The 22671-nt window shown below is 44.8% G+C and overlaps 2 protein-coding genes across 2 annotated transcripts; one reads left to right on the top strand and one right to left on the bottom strand.

Moving 5' to 3' along the window:
• Window positions 1-5838: 5838 nt before the first annotated feature.
• On the top strand, window positions 5839-9739 carry LOC125550517 (cathepsin B-like protease 2). The gene is made up of 11 exons (XM_048713534.1): window positions 5839-6088; window positions 6750-6794; window positions 6886-6966; window positions 7067-7220; window positions 7366-7370; window positions 7472-7546; window positions 7649-7774; window positions 8575-8793; window positions 9100-9213; window positions 9297-9332; window positions 9422-9739. The coding sequence occupies exons 1-11, from the start codon at window positions 6017-6019 to the stop codon at window positions 9548-9550; spliced, it is 1056 nt and encodes a 351-aa protein (XP_048569491.1). The 5' UTR covers window positions 5839-6016; the 3' UTR covers window positions 9551-9739.
• Window positions 9740-10048: 309 nt separating this feature from the next.
• Window positions 10049-22577, bottom strand: LOC125550516 (leishmanolysin homolog). Its single transcript, XM_048713533.1, has 16 exons — window positions 22141-22577; window positions 21347-21706; window positions 21120-21260; window positions 20859-20991; window positions 20668-20781; window positions 20432-20580; window positions 14656-14748; window positions 14446-14506; window positions 13982-14314; window positions 13177-13303; window positions 12984-13083; window positions 12371-12440; window positions 12135-12287; window positions 11691-11786; window positions 11100-11416; window positions 10049-10629 (listed from the first exon to the last, which is right to left on the bottom strand). Exons 1-16 carry the CDS (start codon window positions 22189-22191, stop codon window positions 10438-10440), a joined length of 2490 nt encoding a protein of 829 aa, XP_048569490.1. The 5' UTR covers window positions 22192-22577; the 3' UTR covers window positions 10049-10437.
• Between the last annotated feature and the right edge of the window lie 94 nt (window positions 22578-22671).

A 22671-nucleotide genomic window follows, 5' to 3' on the forward strand; every position in this document is an offset into this window, starting at 1 on the left:
ATGCATTGCATATCATGTCATCATGTGCATTTCATTTGCATACGTGTTCGTCTCTTGCATCTGAGCATTTTCCCCGTTGTCCGTTTTGCATTCCGGCGCTCCGTTCTCCTCCGGTGGTCATTTCTACCTTTCTTTCATGTGTGGGGTTTAAACATTTCCGGATTGGACTGAGACGTGCCAAGCGGCCTTGGTTTACTACCGGTAGACTGCCTGTCAAGTTTCGTACCATTTGGACTTCGTTTGATACGCCAACGGTTAACCGAGGGACCGAAAAGGCCTCGTGTGTGTTGCAGCCCAACACCCTTCCAATTTGGCCCAAAACCCACCTAAACCTCTTCCATCATCTCGGTCGTTCGATCACGATCGCGTGGCCGAAAACCGCACCTCATTTGGACTCTGCTAACTCCCTCTACCTATAAATATGTGGCCATCCCTGAAATTTTCGCGGATGAACCCTAACCTTCGTCCACCTCGCGCCGCCGGACAAATTCGTCCGCGCCGGACATGTCCACCCCGCCCGGCCACCTCGCTCCGACCAATGGGAGCGCGACACCTCAGCTTCGCCGCCGCCCTCAGCCACTCGTGACGCGCCACTTGGCACCGCCGCCTACCTCCACCGCGCGGGCCCGCGGCGCCCAGATCTGGCCCGCCCGGGCCCGGATCCCCGCCGCCCGTCTCCGCATCCCGCCGCTGCCCGAGCGCAGGAGCTCGCCCGCGCGCCTCGCCGCGCCTCCTGCCCGAGACCGGCCGCCGCCGCCTGCTTCGCCCGGCCATCGCCGCCTGCCTCGCCGGGGCGCGCCGCCCCAGCTTGACGCCGGCAGCACCCGCCGCCACCGAGCATCGACGGCGTCGCCCGCATCGCCTCGCCACCTCGCCGGATTCGACCACTCCGGCCACCTCCCCCAACTCCGGCGAGCTCCACGGCCGTCCTCGTCACCCGCGCCAATTGGGATGAGATGCACCCATCCCTCCAACCAAACGTTCCCTCCGATCTGGATCCGCGTCGTCCCGCACCGCGCCATCCCGCGTTGACTTTTTCCGAGGGTATATTTTTTTCACTAAGTCCCGAAATTCCCAGATCCAAGTGCCCATGTTCATAGCATCGTAACTTTGCATCCGTAGCTCCGATTCGTGCATATAGCATATCAAAATGTTCATCTCAGAGAGTACATCATTTCATTCCATTGCATCATTTTCATTTGAGTTCATCTTGATGCCCGGAATGCTGTTAGAAGAGGGCTACTTGAGATAATTGTTGGATCTACTACTCCGTTTAGCTTTTTATCATTTTTACCATGATTATTGTGTGCATGATATGCCCTGATGCTCTACACATGTGTGTGGTGACTAGCACAAGCTTGCCAAGTGAGGCACTTGGTAATTCTGATTTCAGGGACTTAGCATTTCCACTAAGTCCTTGATCTGTTTATCTCATGATGCCATATGTTTATGTTGTTTCCGAGTGATCCGTGCCTCTTTTGAGGATGATTAGTAAGGATGATTTGTTAATCTTATAGTGCTCTACCCATCTATGTCTTTGTTTGCAATTATGGAGCACCCTAGCTTGAGTCAATCGAGTTCTACTTTTGCTACTTTGTGAATCTGGGCAGATTGTCAACTTGTTTGCAATTTTGCCGATGATGTTGTAGTTGATCCGTGCATGCTATGCTATTGTTCTTGCCATGTCTAGATTGCATTTTGTGTGTTCTTAATGGGTGTATGCTTAGATTGTCATGACTTGCACCTTAGTGAGTGCATCGAGCTCGTAAACATGCCTACTTGAGATATGTTTCAGCATGTGCCAGTTTTCACTAAGTCTAAAAAACTGATTATGTTTTTGCTATGTTCACATGCTTGCAATTGTATTTTCTAATCCCTTTTGGCTCAAGGTCACTAAGGGACTTTTGTTAAGCTCTTTGAGTAGCTTCATGCCATGCTTTACTTTGTCATGTTCAGGTCCTGTATCATGTAGTTTTGTCGCTCCGAAGAGGGCTACCTGATCTGATATTCCAGACAAGTGTTAATTTCACTAAGTCTGAGATCTGTTTGCCATATGCATTTTTGCCATGCTTGCTTGAACCTGTTAATGGATGAATTGGCCGTAGCTCAGTGCTAGACTTTTGTTTAGCATCTTGAATGCATCCCTGCCATGTATTTTGTTGTCATGTTTGGGTGCTGTAGTATGTTCATCTCATTGCATTTAGATGGCTACTTGCTGTAAATGGCAGACCGGTGTCATATTTGAATCGCTTGCCATTTCCAAACCGTAACTCCGATTCCGGCGTTCTTTATATCGTTTTCAAGCGATTTCATCTCACCCTTCTAGTGGCACACTTGGATTTCCAAGTTGAGGCCAGGTTCATGTATTCCTTGTCCAATCATGCATATGCATCGCATACCGTATCTCGCATATCATACCATGTTCATGTGTTGGTTGTTTACTATGTTGTGTGCTTCTTTTCCGGTGTTTGCTTCTTCGGGTTGGTTCCGGTAACGTTGTGCTTGTGAGGACCCGTTCATCTACGTCCGTTTGTCTTCTTCATGGACTCGTTCTTCTTCCTTGCGGGATTTCAGGCAAGATGATCATACCCTCGAAATCACTACTATCTTTGCTTTGCTAGATGCTCGCTCTTTTGCTATGCCTATGCTGCGATACCTACCACTTGCTTATCATGCCACCCATATTGTTGAACCAAGCCTCTAACCCACCTTGTCCTAGCAAACCGTTGATTGGCTATGTTACCGCTTTGCTCAGCTCCTCTTATAGCGTTGTTAGTTGCAGGTGAAGATTGAAGTTTGTTTCTTGTTGGAACATGGAGAGGTTGTTCCTTGTTGGAACATGTTACTTGTTGGGATATCACAATATATCTTATTTAATTAATGCATCTATATACTTGGTAAAGGGTGGAAGGCTCGGCCTTATGCCTGGTGTTTTGTTCCACTCTTGCCGCCCTAGTTTCCGTCATATCGGTGTTATGTTCCCGGATTTTGCGTTCCTTACGCGGTTGGGTAATAATGGGAACCCCTTGACAGTTCGCCTTAAGTAAAGCTCTTCCAGCAATGCCCAACATTGGTTTTACCATTTGCCACCTAGCCTTTTCTTTTCCCTTGGGAGTCGCGCTCCTGAGGGTCATCATTATTTTACCCCCCCCCCGGGCCAGTGCTCCTCTGAGTGTTGGTCCAAACTAGAGTCCTGTGCAGCGCCCCCTCGGGGAAACTCGAGGTTTGGTTTTAGTTATATGGAGCGCTCATCTGAGTGTGCCCTGAGAAAGAGATATGTGCAGCTCCTATCGGGATTTGTCGGCACATTCGGGCGGTGTTGCTGGTTTAGTTTTACCCTGTCGAAATGTCTTGTAGAACCGGGATACCGAGCCTGATCGGAATGTCTTGGGAGGAGGTCTATTCCTTCGTTGACCGTGAGAGCTTGTGATGGGCTAAGTTGGGACACCCCTGCAGGGATTTGAACTTTCGAAAGCCGTGCCCGCGGTTATGGGTAGATGGGAATTTGTTAATGTCCGGTTGTAGATAACTTGAACCTTAACTTAACTAAAATATATCAACCGCGTGTGTTACCGTGATGGTCTCTTCTCGGCGGAGTCCGGGAAGTGAACACGGTGTTGGAGTTATGTTTGACGTAGGTTGTTATAGGATCACTTCTTGATCATACTTTCTTGAACGTGCTTTGCCTTCTCTTCTCGCTCTCATTTGCGTATGTTAGCCACCATATATGCTAGTCGCTTGCTGCAGCTCCACCTCATACCTTTACCTTACCCATAAGCTTAAATAGTCTTAATCGCGAGGGTGCGATATTGCTGAGTCCCCGTGACTCACAGATACTCCCAAAACCAGCTTGCAGGTGCCGTTGAACAGAGCAGGTGACGCAACCAAGCTCAAGGAGGAGCTCGATGAAGATCTTGTCCTTTGTGTTGTTCCGTTCTAGTTGATCAGTAGTGGAGCCCAGTTGGGGTCGATCGGGGACCTTTGTCGCATTTGGGGTTCTTCTTTTATTTTGGTTCCGTAGTCGGACCTTGAGTGTATTTGGATGATGTAATGCTTTATTCATGTAATTGTGTGAAGTGGCGATTGTAAGCCAACTATGTATCTCTTTCCCTCATGTATTACATGGGTTGTGTGAAGATTACCTCACTTGCGACATTGCTTTCAATGTGGTTATGCCTCTAAGTCGTGCTTTGACACGTGGGAGATATAGCCGCATCGAGGGCGTTACAAACTTATTCTTGATGCAAGACTCGTGTCGGTCAAGATGTTATTTGGACACATCGCCCACCTTGATCCGTAAAGCACATCTCGATGGGTGACTTCTAGCGCACAAATTAATATCCTATTTGATCCCCGCGTAAGTACAAGGTTGTAAGCATAAGACCTCATACACGTACCTCTTTTTATTATAAGTGTTTAAATCACTATTTGGTTGCTGATCCGGTCAAAAGCTGGATTTGACAATTTGACAAAAACTTGCTAGAGACCATCGCTTCAAGGGAATCTCCCCTCGTGGGTTCGACAACTCAGTGTCACCTCTGGGAAATAAGTGCGGAATACTCTTTTTTGTTCTAATACCGGATCAATAAAAGGAGGTATTAAGGGTTGCTAACTTTATTGCCCTCAAAAATTGCATGGTATTGGTCTGGAATTAGGCCAACATGAAATTGAGGATGTACCTTCTTTTTTTCAACTCCATGTTTGGGTGTGCATGTGGAGGGTTTTCCGCATACTCTCCGCCATTTATTTGGCTTTTGGGTAGTTGGTTCCTTGTTTGGATTAATGGAAGATGTTGACCTTCTGTGCCTTTGCGGGGTATTCACGTGTTTGTGCTAAACATTGTTGCCTTCATTGTGAGTAAGGTTCGGTGCATGCATGTGCGTGAGAGACAGAGAGAGCATGAGAAGGCAAGTTGTTTGCACAAAGCCGGGAGAGAAAAAAAAAAAGCTTGCTCAAAATGGCCTATAAATAACCTGATCAAGCGACATCATACATTTATTAAGAATTAAATCAAGAATGTATTTCTTGCATTTTGTGGATTGTTGGCCCAATAAACCCAATGAGAGGGAGCATGGCCTGAGGGTAGATGCATGAGAAGTCTCGCAATATGTTCAGTTTTAATAAGTTGATTGTGTTTGGCTAGTCATGTCATGTCGATGCCGTCTAATAAATGCCCCAAAGGACATCTGCAGGATGGTGATGTGTTTCACTAAACAGAGCAAATATACGCTAGCCATGTCATGTCGATGCCTTCTAACAAATCCCCCCAAAAGAAATCCATGGGATGGTTTTGCGTTTCACTCAACGGAGCAAATGTACAAAATTGCAAGAGGATTCGCTCAAACAGAAACATCGAAGGGCCTATTTGCAAGATTTTAAAAGCGTGATAGTAAAGGGAAAAAACACGGGAATTGAGAGTCACATCACTACATGCCTGTGTATAAGAGAAACATGAAATTCTTCACGCAAGGTTGGAGTGTGGGAAACTTCCTCTGAAATCTAGTACGAACAAATGAAACGAGTCTTAAGAAGGAAAAAGAACGTGACCCTACAAACCAAAGAACACACGTAGGGAAAAGAAATCATAAGAATTAGAATCCTCTAAAACTCTCCTACAAATCATTTCAACCAAAGAGACCCCGAAGCAACGGCAACGCAAATAAAGCTGATATATACTCTCGCAAAATACAGAGAGAGAATAAAGCTGATATACTAGTACGTTTTAAACAGCAAGCCGTTGATTCTGGCGTGGCCGCACCCGCGCCGTTGCCGGATGCTGATGCCGCACGCCACGCAGCGAGATTGGCCAGGAACGGAAAGGGACCGCGCGCGTCACTCCCACGGTCATCTCCATCTCATCGAAGTAGTCACACAGGCGTGGCGTAGGGAGGCCGGGAACCAATAAAAAAGGCCGTGTCGGGCGAAGAGGAGAATCAAAGCGACTCTCCTGGTAGCAGCAGCTAGCCAGCGACTCCTGCTTTGCTTTGCTTCCTCGTCGAGGAAGAGGAAGAAGAAGATGGGGGGCGTCGGCGTCTCCCTTGCGCTGCTCGTCGCCGTCGTCCTCTCCGCCGTCGCTGCTGCCCCGCAGGTTCGCTTCTTCTCCCCCGACCGATCCCGTCGCCGCTCGAGTCAACTCTCGAAGATCCGGTTTGGTTCGTTACCTAGCTTGCGGAGATAGGGGAACTTTGAGGATCGCAAGCTTAATGGGCCCCGACCGTCCTCGGGGAAGCAACCTCGCTGGGACCCGCAGCGGAGGGGCCTCCCGCGCCGAAGCGCCGTGCTGGTGGAGCTCGATGGCGAGCCAACCGAGGGCCTTTTCTCTGATATAAGCTGATGCCAAACGCTGAAAGAAAGTCGAATAGCTCTGAAATTCTTCTAAAAAAAGCTCTGAAATGAAAATCTGTTTTTTTAATGTTTTTGTGCTGACCTTCTCAGGAAGGCATGTCAGAACGAATGTTTTTATGGCAATTTTAGTTGCCGCGACGATAACAAATTCAGCTAGCAAACACGGCAAATCCTGGCAAGAAAAAATGAACTGAACGGATTTGCCACGCCTACCCACTAAACTTGCCATCCACGGACAACAAAATTTGCCAGACGTTCGCTAGTTATGAGGGTTCTTTTTATTTTGTTCTTTGTGTGCAAATAAGAACAAAAACCCGATCCTAGCACCGAATAGATAGGATCAGGGTGTTACTCGGTTAGCTGAATCACATATATGTTTGCTTAAAATCTCTATGTACATGCAGCTAGCCGGCACAGCCAAGGCAGAGCATTCCCTAGGAATCATCCAGGTGACTTTTAGTCCCACTCAAATTGACACCATCTTCATATCTATTGTTTGTATTACTCTTCATGATATGGTGTTGTATTGTACTGTCGCAGAAGGACATCATTCAGACGGTCAACAAGCATCCCAATGCCGGGTGGACGGCTGGACACAACCCCTACTTTGCAAACTACACTGTAAGCACTAAACAGCAACACCCTCCTGTTGTTCTCATCATCAAGGCAACATTTTTTCCTTCCTTGTATTCTGACCTGAAAATCACCCTCTTCCATGCAGATTGAGCAATTCAAGCATATCCTGGGAGTGAAGCCAACGCCTCCGGGTTTGCTCGCTGGTGTTCCGATCAAAATTCATCCAGAAATGGATCTCCCCAAGGAGTTTGACGCTAGAACTCAATGGTCCAGTTGCAGCACAATTGGGAACATACTTGGTAGGTTCAACAAGATAACTCAATGTTGACCCACTTTCAAGTTTCAGCCAGAAATTGGTTTCCTGCGTCTTTTTTATTACTTTGACTAACTCCATTTCCTCTCTACCTTTCCAATACACTGGAAAACGCGGAATCTCATGAGCAGATCAAGTAAGAATATTCACACTACCTTAAATTGTTAGCTCCATGAATGCTTACTGAATCATGCAAGATGCTCAAGGTATTATGTATGTATTGGTTAACAATGGCAGGGTCACTGTGGTGCCTGTTGGGCCTTTGCTGCCGTGGAAGCTCTCCAGGATCGTTTCTGTATTCATCTCAACATGGTGAGTGCATATGAACGACGTACCTGCTCTCAGACTACTTTCAAACAGGCACGTTTAGTCCTTATCCTTACATAACAAAGTTGCTGTTTGTACTCCTTGCAGAGCGTCTCCCTTTCGGTCAATGACCTACTGGCTTGCTGTGGTTTTCTGTGTGGTAGCGGTTGTAATGGAGGATATCCTATCAGCGCATGGCGCTACTTCCGTCGCAGTGGCGTCGTCACTGAGGAGGTATATATGATACTTTTCTACTTTGTACCATTTGAATGTTCCGATCCTCCAAGAGCGATAAGTTTCTGTTATCTAATAAAGTGGTTGGTGTGTGGAATGTCAAACAGTGCAATGTAAACTCAACGTCTCGGCAGTTGTTAATGCAAGATGTACTGAAATTCTTCCGTAAATCTTACAGTTGAGTTAATGCATAGATGCTATGTGGTGTGAAATGCTAACAGTGTAAATTTGAACCAAAACATAAGGGAGTTATTTCCTCTGTTCACTATTATAAGATGTTCTAACTTTTTTCTAAATTGGATGTATGTAGACACGTTTTAGTGTGTTTGTTCACTCATTTCAGTCCGTATGTAGTCCATATTGAAATATCCAAAATGTCGTATAATAGTGGATGGAGGGAGTAGTGGTTAGTAGGAGCATATTGTATTCTACAGTTTTACTGATTATGTAAACTCATCCCAAGTTGCTTTGAGAAAAAAATACATGTGTCTTGTTTAAAGCATAGGAAATTTCTTGCAGCTTAACACGAAACATAAAATACATGAACCATCGTCAAAATTTCCATTAATCTTCATGAAAATTGATCCCAATTCACATATGTGGCTCCTCTTTCCTCGCCTACCATGGCTGAAAGTTAGATCATGTCCACCCTTGGTGGCTGCTTTGTTAGCTTCATCATTTTGGGTTTTCTCCTGTTCCATATTAATGTATATTTACTTAAATAGCGCTTTCCCATACTGTTTGCTGTATAAAATTCTGCTTGGCATACCATTAACCTGGAAAAAAACACTTTTTGGCAGTGCGATCCATACTTCGATCAGACTGGTTGCCAGCATCCTGGATGCGAGCCAGCTTATCCTACACCAAAATGTCAAAGGAAATGCAAGGTGGAGAACCAAGCGTGGAAGGAAAATAAGCATTTCAGTGTTAACGCGTACAGAGTACATTCTAATCCCCATGACATCATGGCAGAGGTCTACAAAAATGGCCCTGTAGAAGTTGCTTTCACCGTTTATGAGGTAACTTCAGTATTTTTCCTATTTCTGACTTTTAACCCGAGGTTCTAAAAATTGCTATTTAGCAGAAGTCGTGGCGGATCCTGGGTTGGTTGCAGTTACTGAAGTAAATTATTAGCAAAAGCTTAGAAACAACTAACATAGGCACTCTAGTGAGTAAGATGAAGCATGCAATGCTGTTGTACGGTGTTTCTTCAGTTCGCTAGTCATTTGATATACAGCTCATATGCTTGGTGATAAGATGACAAAGAGTCAAAAGGAAGTATCTTATTTCTCGGGTTACTGATTTAGTACTGCCAAATTTTGAAGGACTTCGCACACTACAAATCAGGAGTATACAAGCACATCACAGGTGGCGTGATGGGAGGTCATGCCGTCAAGTTGATCGGTTGGGGAACCAGTGATGCTGGCGAGGATTACTGGGTACCTTGTTGATTCCCCATATCACACTATATGTTGAACAATGATCAAGTCCTGATATGTTTTCTTTGTCTTCTGCTTTTCAGCTTCTTGCAAATCAGTGGAACAGAGGCTGGGGTGATGTAAGTTTGTGACAAATTCCTCGCATTGTTAAATGTTATTAACAGAGTATTGGGCTGAATTAATAAAGAAATATGGTAATGCATTGTAGGACGGATACTTCAAGATCATAAGGGGCGAGAATGAATGTGGCATCGAAGGCGATGTTACTGCCGGTATGCCCTCGACAAAGAACACGGCCAGAAACAATGATGTCGCCTTTGGAACGGCCATACTTTGAGGAGAGCACGAACACAGTTGAAATTAGCTGTTTGCATGTCAAATGAAGCCACTAATTTAACTCTGTGGGTTCCAGGATACTGTATTCTGTACACTAGCGCAAACGCTGATATGTTGTTCAAACAACACTTGTTCAGAAACAGAAGGGGATAATAATGTCAATAAAAACATAAGGATGTCATCTCTTCAATCATTATGTGCTATGTTTCATTTTTAGTGTGCAGAGTTGATCTGTACCACAGAGATGAGCTCATGATGAACGGTACTGTAAAATGGAAGAATCCAAGTAGAGCCACCAGTGCACATGAACTATGATACAAATCGGTGAAATCTGATAGAAGTGTCACTCAGGAAAATTATTCAACGATAAGATGTCGTGTTGGTAACATTTTATCATGAGCTCACTAGCATTCACTCTTTTGACGAATTCAGATTTGACAAGAAAAGGCAGGTATATCATGAATGTGTGTGGATATGAGCATCGGGTTAACATTGATCATGCAAGGCAAAGCACAGGGTCTTCTTCTCTCATTGAAATGCTCTGTTAAGAATGTAGTCATGGATTACAACACACATTAACATTTACATTCTTCCCTCCACTATTCTCCGACGAAGAAGAAAAAGGAACCTACCACCCACCACCCAGCTTCCCACTCCCTGCCCCCTCCAGTCAGACTAACCTTCTAAACAAAGAGAAGACCCAGATACTGACACCAGGCACCCATCTTCGGGTGCCCAGGTGAAATGGACCTCTACTTTCCGTATCCTACAATTGGAAAGCATTGGCTAAAAACGAAAATGAATATGGATAGGGCAATGCGGCTTATACTTTACACCTCTGAGCTTCAGCCAGAGTAAAAAGGGGAAGAAGCGCTCCCCGGGAAGTTGTCATATCCAGGAAGACTTCTTCTCGCCGTATCCTGTGCATGGAACGCCCTTCTCTTCTTCCTCCCTCTTGCTAAAAAGGGTCTGGTCCGAGCAATCAAGACCCGCCCCACATGCCGTATTGTACAACTCGCAAGCGGAGTAGCATACCCGAAGCCTGTTGTCCCCATCCTCGTCGCACCTTTGAATTGAGATCTGATCAATGGAGTAATAAGAATGAGATGAGAAGACAGTTTTCCCTCTTAACAGCACAAACCTATAAGGCCACATATACAAGGAGGGCATAGCCGCATGGCCAATAAAATTGTCTATTAACTTAAACATCACCACTACTTGGCATCGTACATACTGCAATCTATTTAAGTATATATGCTTCTTCAAAGTGGCATCTATTGGTCTATTTGAGGTAAGTTGTGCAACTTAATCTATTATGCTTGTTTTTAGAAGCTGTAGTGAGAGCTAAACTTCTTGTAAGTATGCAGCTGAAGTTAAACATTCCAAAAATAGGAAGATAATCTAAGTGCCACTATTCACCCACTTAATGCTTGCAGCAATTAACAGCAAAATATAATCTCATGGGTAAGCAACTGTGGCTACACAAGTTTGAAATATCAGAAGGAAGTTAATGACATAAACATTTGAGAAATGGTCAGAGGGAACAGTACCCAGCAAGCCAGCCGCTTCGCCGCTGCTGCACAATTGGCATTGTTGAAGAAGTTAAGGAAGGTCCGCCCACTTGGCATCAATCTATTGTAATTTGGCACAAGAACTACTGCTTCGAGTTGCTGTAGTATGCTGAGTTCACTTGGTGCACAATGCTGCCCATCAGAATCCCGAACCAGTACATCATGACACATTGACAGGCTGGGCAGTATTGTCGAACCCTTTTGACAAGTGTAGCCCGCATAATCTGAACATCGAAACTCACATTTACCATTGTCACAAACCCCTCCATGCAAACTACACTGCTCATCACAAACCGCTGCATACAATGAAAACAAGACATTACTATTGCTTGTTCAATCAAGAGCAGAGCAACTAATCAACGCATTGTGAGTTTCCGATGTTTGATCATTCTAAAATTGCAAACTTTACTGATATCACAAACCATGTCTTTCATCCCACAATGCAAATGGATTTGTTCAATATAGGTATGTGAAATTCTTCAGGCCTTCACCATGGCCTAAACCTCATGAATACAGCCCGCAGTAATAGATGTGTGCATCTATAGAGACTTTCAGTTATTAAGCTTTTACCTGTTGAGCAGTCAATTCCCGTCCAGCCACTTTCGCATTCACAGATCCCATTAGCTTTGCATATACCATGACCACTGCACTTGTCTGGGCAAGATCCTGTTGACCCAAACCAACACTAGTTAGTAAACAGAATGAGCACTTCAACATATCAGGATGGCGATCATGCCAATTTCTCAAGAAATGAAGGACTACACATTCTTCGTATGACCAATAATTGCAGATTGTACATGTTGGCTATTTGCCTCATCCTGATTGACAATTCACATGAAAAAGAACACGACAAAAGTTGCATGGCACATTTGCCACCAAAAGAATGTTTCACTTGAACCTCCAGGTTATTCATCATCATTCCCAGGATACAAAATTAGAGAATTTGTGCTGAAAAAGTTAATAACTGGAAGAAAAAATAAAGACACGTCCAGGGCTGTGCAGCTGTATACTCACTTCTACTGCAGTCATGGTCATGAAACCCAGGGAAGCAGTGGCAGGTTCCAGCAATGCAATCACCATTGAAACTGCACGACTTGGGGCACTGGCCGCTTATTTGGACTGGTACGGTGTTGCATAATTCATGATATGCCGGGCAAATCAAGTCCCCTTCAGCACAAAATTAACTTGGGTGAGAAGTGAGAACTAAAGAACAGAGCTTGATTTAATACACCTTAGACAACAAAACACACCATTGAAGCCTGGGAACTGAACTGGGCCACCAGATTCTGGACATGACTTCCAGACGCCGTCAACAGCAACCTATCATTGTTCAACAGCATTTTAAAATTGACAGTAGGAACATGATTCATAATTCATTGCTTGAGCAAATGTGATGTGGCCAGTATCAGAAACAGTATGATGATGCGTTAAAAAACACAAAACATGAAGATAATCACCCAAGAAAAAGAGAAAGCTAGCTGAATGACTGCATTGTAGGTAGCAAAAATAGTATAATCACGTGGCACATCAATCTCCATACAAATCCAATGGTGACAAGAGTTATCGATCAAATCCATAACCATATTCGACATTTTAAAATCTGCACACAAGATTACCATTGGTGCACGTGAAGTAGACTAAACTTACTGTCATTGTCATTTAGTATTTTAGGAGTGAAGAACCGAACATAAGTTCTTATAGCCATAGATTATATTTTGGCAATTATTATGATGAACATTACAAATAACAGACACCACACATGGAATGGAAATATAACACTGCACGAGAATATTTGGAAAAAGACAGGGTCCAAGCACAGTTTAACTTTGTGCAAAGTGATATAATAAATGAAACAGTAGTCACCTCTAAGGAGTTATTTGTGCAGCGATGCTGATAACAGCCATTTCCCTGGGTCATAGATCCACGGACAAACCCAGTTCGCACTAGTGTTGAAGCCATACACCTGTACGTTGGCGAATTTTCAGAAAACAGTCAGAATTGTGAAACGGGGTGTTTTATAATGAGCATGCATCCAAATTATCTTCAGCAGTCTCACCTCGAGTTACTTCCTCGTACTTCACCTAACATTCTGTCAGGTGCTCGTGCACTATTTACGTCAGTGCACGAGCCATCGGAATAAGCAACAAAATATGTGCAGTAATCAGCTAATGATGACTGTCCACCTACAGATGTGAAATTGTGTATGAGAAACTCAAAACATAACATGCTGACATACAAGTATCGAAGGATTAAGAAGGAAAGAAGATAAAAAGGGAGGGTCCTTCTGTTGTTGTGTGTTGTGACGTAATCTAATTACTAGGTGATCTGTACTCATTTTCTGGTGTGCAAGTAATATGTCTCTGTTACAGCACGACAGCAGCCAAAGAAAATGAAGTGCTTTCTGAAACAAAAAATGCATAACAGACCCTAAGATTGAATAGAACATGAAAAAAAGACTTCCAGAAAGAATAATTGATTTTTTAACCTCAAGAGATAGTTCTAAAACTGATCCCCTCAATAGCTTATCAGGATCACCTCTTGGATTAGGTGATTCAACTTACTCTGCAATGGGAGATTATTGCGAAACAGCAGCAGAAGGCAAAGCTTTGCACACTTTTCAGAGAGGATAGAGTGGATTGATGGGGTACTCCCAAGTCCTAACATACCAACAACTATATACTAATTGCACCCAACCAAAGTTATGCATTTAGTACAAAAAAAATAGTGTGCCTCCCCCCCTCAACTAAGAGGAGGTGTAAGAACTAACAGCGATTAAACAGAAAACTTAAATCCATATTAAGAGTTCTCTATGTCATTTGAACAGCCCGTATAATGTCAGAAAAAAGGACCATTTATCTCACCTTTATTGGCTTGAGGGAAATATTGAGCCCACTTGGGCAAGTCCCCACTATAGCTAACTATAGGACAGTAACCTTCTGCCTCCCTATTGTATGTGCATCCTGATAGTTGAGTTGTGTTGCAGCGGTATGCCCCTTTCCATGAATTGCAGGGGGAGATCGCAAACTCTGTTCCCTGATTTCGACCCCAGTCTAAATGCTCAGCCATGCTATAATTAGCTTGATACCATCCACTGTCCTCCAATAATGCTAAAGTCATCTTTGAAACCACTGATCTTGTATCCACCGACCCAGTCATGATCTCATTCATTAAGAGTCTTTTCTCCCAATGTGAACCTGTTAAGAGTGTCAAATGTTAGTGAAGGTTGGAAATCTACACAACTGGGGGTATTCTCAACTCATATAATACGTAAATGTCAGAAAATACAAACATCAAACTATGGAGACTTATGTTATGGCAGCAGTACCTGAGGTACCCCTGCCTCCGCCATCTTCCAATTCCAGCCCACTGAAGTTCTGGGAAAATGCCTAGCACGATGAAGAAATGTATCAATTAGTATGAAGCAGCTTTCTTTATGTAGGTACCATATAAAAATGGAGAAGCGATTGACAGGTGGCAATCACATGAACAATCCAAAAGATTCAACATAGCTCACAAATCTTCAGTTACTACTTACTCCATAATGATGCCTAGAGTGCATTACAACTCGAGGAAGGACAACACGGGTAACCATTCTTCCAAGCTTTTCGTCCAAAGCCTGAACAGTAACCTGAAAAGAGAGAGATTGAGATCAGTGTGCAATGTGAACTAGGCAAGGGGCATAAGCTATCATCAAAAAGAGATATGGCAGAAGTACTTCCACATAGTTTTTCAGGCTATACTACTAATCAATGGAAGTAAACAGAGAAGTTTTGCACTGGAGAAACTGAATATATGTGGTGATGTATATTCTTTCTAAAGCTCTTCTCCCTCAGACTCTAAGAGGTACCCCAAGTATGCTCCTTTGCAGAAAACTTTTTTCCCCACAAACAACTGAACGATATGACTGCACAGTAGGATTTTTTTAGCAGAAGGGACAATAATTGCCAACATAATGCCTCAACTAAATCCTTTACCTAACAGGAAAGAGATATTTTGTGAATCTCTGAACATCAGTGTGCACAAGAGCAGAAGACCGAAAAGATGAGCACCAAACAATGGCCTGTCTTTGTGCCAAACCAATGGACTCAGAACCTAGTGCTGAAGACCAGGTGGCAGGCGTGATGAGGAATCTTTAAATCATTCAAAAGAAGAACCTGGTGCTGAAGGGCTCAAAGATTACAAAAACATGATCCCGGTTTACTACGGTCACAAGGTGCAAATCCATCATGAGCTACACATGCGGAAATCAGTTGTGCACACCCTTGATCATCCTGTGGGGTGTGGATCATGGGCCCACAGGCTGATAAGATAGTTCATTCGCTAAATACTTGTTTGTTGCTACTGAAGTTAAATGCTCATGCATTGTTATATAAGTTCTTTTTATTGCCTGAGTTGTTTAAACGCATGTGTCATCGTAGTCCCCAGCTTTGTGCAAATAAAGAAATATCTCAAAATGTACTTCAACCGGACCAGCTAATCAAAGGTCTTGATACATCTGTCCACTACATAGAATATATGATAACTGTGGTAACAAATTTCTTGCCAACTTAAGAGGTAATCTTTGAAGGTGAACACCACCAACTCAGATGTTTATAAGAGTTATTACTAGCAGAATGCCCGTGTGTTGCTACTATGAAACGATAAAATACGAGTTAGGTCACTTGCTTAGGAAGTCGTCAAAATACGTTGGTGTCCTGCGGCCTTTGCACGTGATTCATGATTTAAAAGTGAAAATATATCAAAAGATCATGCTGCAGGCATTGGAGAATCTTAAGCAATCAGGGTAGGTTCTTTGCAAGACATGATATTTTGAATGTTGAAACATATGAGAATAGGCATTAGTAAGTTGAGTAGTTGACTGCACAAGGTCGTCTATCAGGTAGATGGGCAAGGTCTACCATCGCTTTGGAATTACAATTTGTTCACTCGTTCTCCGATAAAGGATTGGAAGAGCTTGGTTGGAATGAGAAACTGAAAACAAGAGCATAATTTTGAGTTGGAGTCACATTTTTGCATTTGTTATTTGTGCATTCTGCAAGTGTTGGTCTCACATGAAAGTAGTAGCGTACTTGTTTGTTAGTTTTAGGTCCCAGATGTGAGTAAAAGTACATTTGATTATTTGTGTCCCTTGGAAGGTTGCTAGTCCCACATGTGGGTAAGGGACTAAGGGTGCATTTTTTTATTGGTGAAGATTGTTGGTCCCACATGTGAACTCACCACGAACTCCAACCTTTATAAACAAGGAAGATAAGGAAGAGAAATAGAGAACAGAGTTAAGAGTTGAGATCGTCTCTTTAAGAATCCAGAAATTAAAGAGAATCCAGAAATTCACTTGCACAGAACATACACGGTTAACTCCGCCTATGTTGTCTCAACATAGCAAGTAGCCCAGGTAAAGGAGGAGGGTTGTAATAGGCTTGGCGAGCCAACATCAAAACTCAGCCACTCTTATGGAGATGAAACCCAAAAGATAATCGTTGGGGTGTAACCATCTCAGCGACGCGCCATATTAGAGAACCCGGGTGTGGTGTCAAATGGGGGTCGGGCCATCACCCCCTGGTGGCCTGTCATATCTTGATCTGGATACGGTGGCAAGTGAGCAAGGATCGGGTCGTTGCATCCTTAGTGGCACGCTACATCGGCGCCCGGGTGAAGTGAAAAATGAGCAAGGGTCTTCGCATTTGACTCGACGAGCACGAAGGGTTAGGAAGGTAGCCGAGCCTAGGAGGATCCGCTTAGGTAGCTGGAACGTAGGGTCCCTGACAGGTAAGCTTCGGGAGCTAGTTGATGCAGCTATGAAGAGAGGTGTTGATAGTTGGGGACTTAGTTCTCAATGTTATCAGTGTGTATGCCCCGCAAGTAGGCCCCAATGAGAACACCAAGAGGGAGTTCTGGGAAGGCCTGATGGACATGGTTAGGAGTGTACCTATTGGCAAGAAGCTCTTCATAGGAGACCTCAATGGCCACGTGGGTACATCAATCACGGGTTTTGAAGGGGTGCATGGGGGCTTCGGCTATGGCATCAAGAATCAAGGAGAAGATGTCTTAAGCTTTGCTCTAGCCTACGACATGATCATAGCTAACACCCTCTTTAAAAAGAGAGAATCGCATCTGGTGACTTTTAGTAGTTGTCAACACTCTAGCCAGATTGGTTTCATCCTCTTGAGAAAAGCAGACAAGCATGCTTGCCTAGATTGTAAGGTGATACCTGGAGAGAGTGTTGTCCCTCAGCATAAGCTTGTGGTGGCTGACTTCCGCTTTCGGATTCGTGTCCTTCTCCTTCATAGCCTTCTGGGCATCATCGTTCCACCACCAGGTATCTCTAGCTTCACTTCTACTTCCCCTGGATAGGAGTGTAGACAACATAGAGAAGTACAAGGTGCCAAAGAAGGCTGCCAAGCGAGCTATGAGTGAAGCAAGGGGCCGGGCGTATGAGGACCTCTACCAACGGTTAGGCACGAAGGAAAGCGAAAGGGACATCTATAAGATGGCCAAGATCAGAGAGAGGAAGACGAGGGATGTCAACCAAGTCAAATGCATCAACGACAGAGCAAACCAGCTCCTAGTGAAGGATGAGGAGATAAAGCATAGATGGCGGGAGTACTTCGACAAGTTGTTCAATGGGGAGAATGAGAGCTCTAGCATTGAACTGGATGACTCCTTTGATGATACCAACATGCGTTTTGTGCAGCGAATCCAGGAGTCTGAGGTCAAGGAGGAAGGATGAAAGGAGGCAAGGCGATGGACCCTGATTGTATCCCCATTGAGGTGTGGAGAAGCCTCGGAGACATAACGATAGTATGGGTAACTAAGCTTTTCGACCACATTTTTCAGGCGAACAAGATACCAAAAGAACGGAGATGGAGTATATTAGTATTAATCTTTAAGAACAAGGGGGATGTCCAGAGTTGTACTAATTACCATGGAATTAAGCTGATGAGTCATACAATGAAGCTGTGGGAGAGAGTCATTGAGCACTGCTTAAGTAGAATGACAAGCATGACCAAAAATCAGTTTGGTTTCATGCCTGAGAGGTCGACCATGGAAGCCATTTTCTTGGTACGACAACTTATGGAGAGATACAGAGAGTAAAAGGATATGCATATGGTGTTCACTGACTTGGAGAAGGCATACGATAAGATACCACGGAATGTCATGTGGCGGGCCTTGAAAAAACACAAAGTCCCAGCAAAGTACATTACCCTCATCAAGGACATGTACGTTAATGTTGTGACAAGTGTTCGAACAAGTGATGACGACACTGATGACTTCCTGATTAAAATAGGACTGCACCAGGGGTCAGCTTTGAGCCCTTATCTTTTTGCTTTGGTGATGGATGAGATCACAAGGGATATACAAGGAGATATCCCATGGTGTATGCTCGCGGGTGATGTGGTGCTAGTCGATGATAGTCGAACAGGGGTTGATAGGAAGTTAGAATATGGAGACAAACCTTGGAATCAAAAGGTTTTAGACTTAGTATAACTAAAACCGAGTACATGACGTGCGGTTTCAGTACTACTAGGCATGAGGAGGAGGTTAGCCTTGATGGGCATGTGGTGCCTCATAAGGACACCTTTCGATATTTGGGGTCGATGTTGCAGAAGGATGGGGATGTCGGTGAAGATGTGAACCATCGATCGGATGGATGATTGCCACCAAGCTTCTGCGTTCTCTGTGACAAGAGAGTGCCACAAAAGCTAAAAGGCAGGTTCTATAGGACGGTGATTCGACCCGCAATGTTGTACGGCACTGAGTGTTGGCCAACTAAATAGTGACACGTTCAACAGTTAGGTGTGGCGCAGATGCGCATGTTGAGATGGATGTGTGGCCACGCAAGGACCAGGTCCAGAATGATGATATACGAGATAGAGTTGGGGTAGCACAGATTGAAGAGAAACTTGTCCAACATCGTCTGAGATGGTTTGGTCATATTCAGAGGCCTCCAGAAGCTCTGGTGCACAGCGGACGGCTAAAGCATGCTGATAATGTCAAGAGAGGTCAGGGTAGACCGAACTTGACATGGGAGGAGTCCGTAAATAGAGATCTGAAGGACTGGAGTATCACCAAAGAACTAGCCATGGACCGCGTGGAAGCTTGCTATCCAATGCCAGAACCATGAGTTGGTTGGAGATCTTTTGGGTTTTAGCTCTAGCCTACCCCAACTTGTTTGGGGCTAAAGGCTTTGTTGTTGTTGTATGGAACATACACGGTTCTCCCAATCATGGTCCTCACTTATGGGACATTCTTGCGTAGGTTTGTTTCCAACTAGTTGAGTGAGAAGTGATGCGCTGCCTATTGCACCAAGGCATGGAAGAAAATTATGGTCTATCATTCTATATGAATCATATGTAGTGAATATCAAGCCACCTGGGTATACTCCTTAGCAAGGCATGCCCGCATCAGCTATCATGCCAGCCAGTTAATGCTCATTACACATAAAAAGGCTTTAGCACAGATATCATATGGCTGTTGTGAGAGATTTGAAAGCATCAATGCATAGTGGACTATTTAACCACAAGTGTTGAGGTTTGCCAATTGGTTGTTCCTCAATATGCGTACAGGCCTTTCTGGCTTTTCTTATAATTATTGCAATTAATAATATGAGTACAGGCCTTTCTGGCTTTTCGTATATAATGGATTGCGATTCATAAGAATAATCTCATAAGCTGGGTTTATAGCACATATGCCAAACATTCCAACAGGCTCATTTCTTAATAGATAAGCCCCAAAAGTTGTGCAAATATCTCCTGACTTATTAGTACTTATAAACTTGGAGATTATTCATGACTTCTCAGCTTAAACCTAAGTCGTAATACTAGGCTGATATGGTAAGGTGGCAACTAACATGTAAGGCTGCCCAACAACTGTAGTGCCCACTGGATTGTTGAGCGCTTCAGTCATAAACCCTTTAAAGATACTCCCTCTGGTCCTTTTTAGTTTGCATATAACATTTGACTGAAGTCAAGCCTCATAAAGTTTGACCAACTTTGTAGAAAAAAGTGCCAACATTCACGATCTGAAATCAATACCACTAGATGTGTCATGACTTAAAGTTTCATATTATATAATTTTAGCATGGCAGATGTTGATATTTTTTCATATAAATACGGTCAAACTTTGTGAAGTTTGACTCCAGAAAATTCTAATATGCAGAGTAAAAAGGACCGGAGGGAGTAAAAGGTAAATGCAGTTTTGACTGTTACATCTAACCCAAATACAATAAAGCAATCATCGGCACTTAACACTGGGATCCACAACAGCAGATGGAAATATACTACACCAATAAGAGGAAAGACATTGTCAATTACCTGATCACGCCTTCTTTTCCTTTCGTCACGAAAATGTGTGAAGGCATGAGGATCAAAGCCTAGAACATGCATGACCTCATGTATCAAAGTAGCAGAAAGTAACGTTTCTGCTTCAGCCGTCAAATGACGAGGGGCCACATTAACATGTCCTACAAAACATGCATATGTTCAGAATAGCACTAGAACCTCTCCTGCCTGTTAATATTTGTATGTGAAGCTTGAGTGGGTTAACAAACCTGCAATTGCACGACCCCATTGGTCCCGTTCACAGGCTACAGCCCACGCAAGGGTGTTGCCTGTTGTTGGTCTAGTTGTTACTAAGAGTACTAAATCAGCATTAGCAACACCATCTGCAATTCAGGGGAAAAATCAATGGAGAACCAGATCAAAAAGGCTACAAGATGGCCTAATTATAACGGCAAATTACCTTCAATATACGCATGGGGAAGCTGTACGCCTCCATCCTGGCCACAAGCAGAGTACCCACTGAGCCGCAGGTTCCCCTTGACAGGTTCGACAGCTAAAGCTTTTCTGAACCACTCTACTGTTTGTCCCAGTGCCTGCCAGTAATCCAACTCAGCATTTAGCACACAGAATAACATGACAATAGCGTATCCTGACTTTTTTAAGCTACGCCACATTTCAGATCAAGTGACAGACAGAACCACCAAAAGCACAAGAACTGCACCTTCCGAAGTCGTTGCTTCTTGTCCTCCCCAGCTATATCTTCAAAGGTGCAATTGTACCAGCAATCTCCCACCAATGGTGGGTCTCCGTGAGGAGAACAGATAGGTGTTCCTGGTGCTGATGGTACAGGCGGTTCACCAAGCTAGCAAAACCAAACAGCAAACTGAGGATTAGAACCAGGATATTAAAGCAGCTCCTGGCGCGATCATAAGCTTCCGCCAGACCTACCTTGACAATGTCACCGACATTTTTACAATCCCGGTCGGGTGAGTGCCCAACAGCATCATAGTTGAGGTATATCCGTATTGGCTTCTTGACATTGCTCCGTGGAGCACGCCAAGATGACACCCCCAACAATTGCCTGCCTCTTACGCGCTCCACTTTCTCTCGGGGCACATGGTATACTTGTGGCATGACAGAATACTCCTTCCGACCAGCGCGTCGCCGCTGATGCAGTATCTCGTCGTGGATGCAGGAATGGCTAAGGTAAACATCCTTGTCTCCAGCATCAGCGCTTTCCAGAGACAATGTTTTGCCGTCGTCGGAATTTGCACTAGCTCCTCCAGACCAGACTAGAATCAAAACAATCTGCAGCACAAGCAAGAAGGAAAGAATTAGTTACGGGTAGCAATATAAATGCAGCAGCTCCTTGTAATGGTACTGGACCACAGGCGGTAAGAACTGCATCAGCAAATTGAATAGGCAAACAGCAAGGAATCCATCCAAAAACGGCAAGTTTTGATTCATCTGCTTTCACTAGTCTAACTGCGACCCAGATGCCCAAAAATAGTAGCTCCTCCGGGAGAAACATTCCCTTCCTTGCCCAAGAAAGTCCGCGGCGGAACAGTAAAACCCTACACCAGAGAGGGCAGGCCAAATCTACCAAATCGCCACGAGAAATCCAAAATGCGAACCAATTCGTACGAAATCCCTCCCAAGGCGAAGTGAATATCTGGACCATTTCGCCCCAAATCCACGAAACCCGGGGGGCTGACCCCGGCCGGATCGAGGGAGCAGCTCACCTGGAGCCTGACGAGCCAAAGCACCCTCCCGCGGCGGCCGCTCGCGTCCATGTAGTAGTAAGCTGGCCCCCGCAGCGTCCCGCCGCTCCCATTCACCGCCGCCGCCTCCCCGTCTCCGCCAGCCTCCACCTCATCCCTGGTCCGCACGGAATCAACGCCCCCTCCTCCTGCTCCTCCTTCCGCCTCACGCCGCGCGCAGCCTCCGCCGGGGCGACGGGTCCTGACCACGGCGCCTCCGCGCGGGCGGGGGCGCAACCGCCGGGAGCAATCAACCAGATCGAGGCCGGCCGGCGGGCGGGCCACCGCCCCCGAATGATTAGGGTTTGGTGGAGGCCCTAGCCTACCCCGGGGCTCCGTCCGAAGAGGGGAGGGGAGGGAGTAGGAAGGAGGAGACGACGCGGGTGGGGGTGGGGGTGGGGGGACGTGTGAGTGGTGGATTTAGTCGTGAAGGCTACTACTTAGTTGTTGTTGCGGCAGCAGTACTGTCGAGACGAGGGGGGGAGGGGAACGGCAACAGAGACAGAGACCGGA

This window comes from Triticum urartu, chromosome 4 (genome assembly GCF_003073215.2).
Source record: "Triticum urartu cultivar G1812 chromosome 4, Tu2.1, whole genome shotgun sequence".
Taxonomy (NCBI): domain Eukaryota; kingdom Viridiplantae; phylum Streptophyta; class Magnoliopsida; order Poales; family Poaceae; genus Triticum; species Triticum urartu.